The sequence below is a fragment of the Cherax quadricarinatus genome, chromosome 79 (assembly GCF_038502225.1).
Source record: "Cherax quadricarinatus isolate ZL_2023a chromosome 79, ASM3850222v1, whole genome shotgun sequence".
NCBI lineage: Eukaryota > Metazoa > Arthropoda > Malacostraca > Decapoda > Parastacidae > Cherax > Cherax quadricarinatus.
Genome location: NC_091370.1, coordinates 7,184,656 through 7,190,177, shown reverse-complemented (window position 1 = coordinate 7,190,177; position 5,522 = coordinate 7,184,656). Strand labels below are relative to the sequence as shown.

The window sequence follows — 5,522 nt, the reverse complement described above, 5'->3', positions numbered from 1 at the left end:
GCCCTGGGGCAGGCAGCCAGCGACGCACCAAGTCCTGGAGCCAAGATGAAGAGTTTCCAGAAATCAACCAATCAGGCAATGTCTTCTTAAAACAAGAAAATCAATGCTATTTTTCCTTAACAAACACACCAAAAGCTTCTTCCAGCAAGTGGATCGAAAGGCAGCCAATCAGGAGCAAGCAAAGCATGCAGCCAATCAGGAGCAAGCAAAGCATACAGCCAACCGGGAGCAGGTACGTCTGTCCAATGCGGAAGCTAGCAGAGGAATTGTCTGTCTGACCACAGTCGACGCTGAGAACCACCAGAACAATGGAGAATTTGGTGAGGTTCCACGTATTCTCTTATTCTCTTAAGTTTACCAGAGCCTTGACGAACTTGGAGAGGTATCTCTTATGCCCTTAGTTTAAAATATAAGTGTTTTGAAGCTCTAGATCATAAGAAATTAAGTTAACAACTACTTTAATTCAACAGGTCACTGCTGTCGTCCTGGCTGCCTTCTGCTTGGCTGCCACCAGCGCTGCACCTTCCCCAGATGCCGAGCCTGGTTACTTAGGAGGTTTCGGAGGCTTTGGAGGCTTTGGTGGCTACGGAGGCTACGGAGGCTACGGTGGCTATGGTGGTTATTCTCCCTATGGATTTTATCGGGGAAAAAGGAGCGCTGATGCCAGCCCTAAGGCCGTCGCTAAGCCTGAAGCTGATCCCGGTTTCTTAGGTCTGGGCTACGGAGGCTACGGAGGTTTTGGAGGCTATGGAGGCTATGGAGGCTACGGAGGCTATGGTGTTGGTTATTCTCCCTATGGATTTTATCGGGGGAAAAGGAGCGCTGATGCCAGCCCTAAGGCCGTCGCTAAGCCTGAAGCTGATCCCGGTTTCTTAGGTGGTCTGGGCTACGGAGGCTACGGTGGTTATGGAGGCTATGGTGGCTATGGTGGCTTTGGAGGCTTCAGGGGAGGATATGGAGGCTACGGATACTACGGCTGAACATCTGTATATATCAACACTTAGTACTGTATTCCTACTATCAATCTTGATTAAAACCTTAAATAAATAGAGCAAACATATCAAGTATACTTATTTGATCCTTTTCAAGTTTTATCAAGGATAAATAACTGAGAATTTATATTTTTTTTTCATAAAAAACTGTCTCAACAGAAAATCACTGAACTAAGAAGCCAGAGGTTATACTTCTGAATCATTTATCTAACCTGACATCAGTCTCACTGCTGAAAAAAAACTCTAACGAATTGGAAATATATCAGAATTATCTTCTGAGGAAGTTACAAAGCATATTTTTACAGTTCAATTAATATATATATATATATATATATATATATATATATATATATATATATATATATATATATATATATATATATATATATATATATATATATATATTCGTAAATTAATGCACATTAAATTGCTTTAATAAGTTTTGAGGTTATAGATGAGTGGACTACAATTGCCTTGATAGTATTTTCCATATATGTTAAGAAGAATAATTACTCGCAATATTTTATTCCCTTCCTTACACATAGAACAAGTTGCAGAATGTTAATAATGTTTCGTGACAAGTTGGGTTAAAGTAAAAGAGAGTTATAACTACAGTTAGTGTGAACAGCATAATGTGGAAAGAAAGCCAAGGATACGACAAGATGCGGATAAATGTTATTGAGAATCATCGAGGTTCTGATATATTGAGCACACACACACACACACACACACACACTCACACACACACACAAGCCAGGAGCTCGGACTCGACCCCTGCAACCTCAACTAGGTGAGTACACACACACACACACACACACACACACACACACACACACCAGTGCTGTTTCTGGTATTTGTGAACGACATGACGGAAGGAATAGACTCTGAGGTGTCCCTGTTTGCAGATGACGTGAAGTTGATGAGAAGAATTCACTCGATCGAAGACCAGGCAGAACTACAAAGGGATCTGGACAGGCTGCAGACCTGGTCCAGCAATTGGCTCCTGGAGTTCAATCCCACCAAGTGCAAAGTCATGAAGATTGGGGAAGGGCAAAGAAGGCCGCAGACGGAGTACAGTCTAGGGGGTCAGAGACTACAAACGTCACTCAAGGAAAAAGATCTTGGGGTGAGTATAACACCAGGCACATCTCCTGAAGCGCACATCAACCAAATAACTGCTGCAGCATATGGGCGCCTAGCAAACCTCAGAACAGCATTCCGACATCTTAATAAGGAATCATTCAGGACCCTGTACATCATGTACGTTAGGCCCATATTGGAGTATGCGGCACCAGTTTGGAACCCACACCTAGCCAAGCACGTGAAGAAACTAGAGAAAGTGCAAAGGTTTGCAACAAGACTAGTCCCAGAGCTAAGAGGTATGTCCTACGAGGAGAGGTTAAGGGAAATCAACCTGACGACACTGGAGGACAGGAGAGATAGGGGGGACATGATAACGACATACAAAATACTGAGAGGAATTGACAAGGTGGACAAAGACAGGATGTTCCAGAGATTGGACACAGTAACAAGGGGACACAGTTGGAAGCTGAAGACACAGATGAATCACAGGGATGTTAGGAAGTATTTCTTCAGCCACAGAGTAGTCAGTAAGTGGAATAGTTTGGGAAGCGATGTAGTGGAGGCAGGATCCATACATAGCTTTAAGCAGAGGTATGATAAAGCTCACGGCTCAGGGAGAGTGACCTAGTAGCGATCAGTGAAGAGGCGGGGCCAGGAGCTCGGACTCGACCCCCGCAACCTCAGCTAGGTGAGTACAACTAGGTGAGTACACAGGATGTTCAAGAGATGGGACACAGAAACGAGGGGTCACATTTGGAAGTTGAAAACTCAGATGAGTCAAAGGGATGTTAGGAAGTATTTTTTCAGTCACAGAGTTGTCAGGAAGTGGAATAGTCTGCAAAGTGACGTAGTGGAGGCAGGAACGATACATAGTTTTAAGACGAGGTTTGATTAAGGTCATGGAGCAGGTACAGGGAGGACCTAGCAGCGATCAGCGAGAAGGCAACAACATATAGGTGACTACACACACACACACACACACACACACACACACACACACACACACACACACAGCAAAACCTGGAGGACCAGGCAGGTGCATTGCAGTGGATCGGGGAATACCTCATGGGAAGACATCAGCGAGTCACGGTACGTGGCGAGGTGTCAGAGTGGGCGACTGTGACTAGCGGGGTTCCACAGGGGTCAGTCCTAGCTAGGACAGGTACTATTTCTGGTATATGTGAACGAAATGACGGAAGGAATAGACTCAGAAGTGTTTCTGTTTGCAGATCGTGTGAAGTTAATGAGGAGAATTCAATCAGAGGAGGACTAGGCAGGACAACAAAGGGATCTGCACAAGCTGCAGGCCTGGTCCAGAAACTGGCTCCTGGAGTTCAACCCCACCAAATGCAAAGTCATGAAGACTGGGGAAGGGCAAATAAGACCGCAGACGGAGTACAGTCTAGGGGGCCAGAGACTACAAAAATCACTCAAGGAAAAAGATCTTGGGGTGAATATAACACCGAGCACATCTCCTGAGGCGCACATCGACCAAATATCTGCTGCAGCATATGGGCACCTAGCAAACCTAAGGCTAGCATTCCGACATCACAGTAAGAACCTTGTTCACCGTGTACCGTTCAGGACCCTGTACACTGTGTACGTCAGGCCCATATTGGAGTATGTAGCATCAGTTTGGAACCCACACCTAACCAGCACCTTAAGAAATTAGAGAAAGTGCAAAGGTTTCCAAACGAGACTAGTCCCAGAGTTAAGGGGTATGTCCTACGACATGACACTGGAGGTCAGGAGAGATAGGAGAGATATGATAACGACATATAAAATGCTGAAATGAATCGATAAGGTGGACAGAGATAGGACGTTCCAGAGATGGGGAGCAGCAACAAGGGAAGTTGAAAACTCGGACGAGTCCCAGGGATGTTAGGAAGTATTTCTTCAGCCACAGAGTTGTCAGGAAGTGGAATAGTCTGGAAAGTGATGTAGTGCAGGCAGGATCCGTACATAGTTTTAAGAAGAGATATGATAAAGCTCATGGAGCAGGGAGAGCGACCAGTGAAGAGACGGGGCCAGGAACTGTGACTCGACTCCTACAACCACAACTAGGTGAGTACACACATACACAATATATAAACATATTAGCAACGTATATATGCATTCAAACAGATGTTACCCTGCTCTTGAACTCTCTTTGTCATGTCCTCGGTGACTCAGAACAATTCGCTATTTTAGTCTTTATTCTCCAACCTCGATCTCTTGCTGTTTAGCAGTGGGCTGTAGAATGTCATAATTATGTCCACTATGTGGTTTCTGTACTAATTATTATTTTAAGAGGAACGTGAGCAAACACAAGTATAATAAAACACAAGCGTTTTCAAATGCCTTAGTGTTTGCTCACGCTTCTTTTTAAATATATTTGTTAGAATTATTTACCATGGTTAATGTTCATTATTGTATGTCCCTTCGAGACTGAACATAATGTCATTCTTTCACATCACGTTTCTTCATTACTTGGCACTGGTAGACCTACAGGAGGCCTACCAATTTTTCTGATCTGTTTATGTAAGATAATGTTTGACCAAACTGAAAGCGACTTAATTTTGATCTGAAATATTTGGGAGAGGCTTTCCGTAGTGTACAGATTAGACTGAAAGAACAACAGTATGCCTGCAGGAATCACAACAAGCATAACGCCTACATGATAACTAGAAACCAGATTTCATACCAGAAGCTTTGAGAGGACTCGCATCTGGTTATAAAAACAATGAACAAAATATGAAGAGGATACCTGGAAGCTCCGTTAATCTATACTCAAAATACAGTACATGAGAACGACGGAGCTTCGGTTTAACCAGACCTGTAGCCCAACTCAACATAAGTTATTGTAGGCTCGGTATTCCTCCTACAGAACTCCCATCTCGCAGTTAATCTACTAAGCGACCTCACTGATCCGGACATTTATCTTACTATCCTTATATGAATTTGTGTGTGATAAATGGTTTTCAAAACTGACAATTTGAAGATTGAGACACTTATGCAGCATATGGGAATCTTTATTAACGAAAAGTTTCGCCACAAAGTGGCTCATCAGTCCAATACAAAGCAGCGAGGGGGAAGGAGAGTAGTTTGTCAGTTTTGAAAACCATTTATCACATCTGTCAGACACTGTCTCTTACTCCTCTTTGCTTCTGACGACAAATATATATATATATATATATATATATATATATATATATATATATATATATATATATATATATATATATATATATATATAATTTAAAAAAAATACCAAGGAGAATAGCTGATCTGTAACCAATACGGAAATGTTCCATTTAAACATAATTATAAACCATGTTCTTGCACAACACAAATTATACGAAACTCGCTAAGTTAGACGAACATAAAATATGATTTCCTGTTTGTCCTTGAAAATACGAGAATACTGAGTGACGGTGGGCGTGTCCCTCCTCTACGGGGTATAAATGT

General features: G+C 42.7%; 1 protein-coding gene across 1 annotated transcript; it reads left to right on the top strand.

Moving 5' to 3' along the window:
- The first annotated feature begins 284 nt into the window (after positions 1-284).
- Positions 285-1,049, top strand: LOC128702788 (glycine-rich protein-like). Its single transcript, XM_053797219.1, has 2 exons — positions 285-320; positions 471-1,049. The coding sequence occupies exons 1-2, from the start codon at positions 309-311 to the stop codon at positions 978-980; spliced, it is 522 nt and encodes a 173-aa protein (XP_053653194.1). The 5' UTR covers positions 285-308; the 3' UTR covers positions 981-1,049.
- Positions 1,050-5,522: the final 4,473 nt, after the last annotated feature.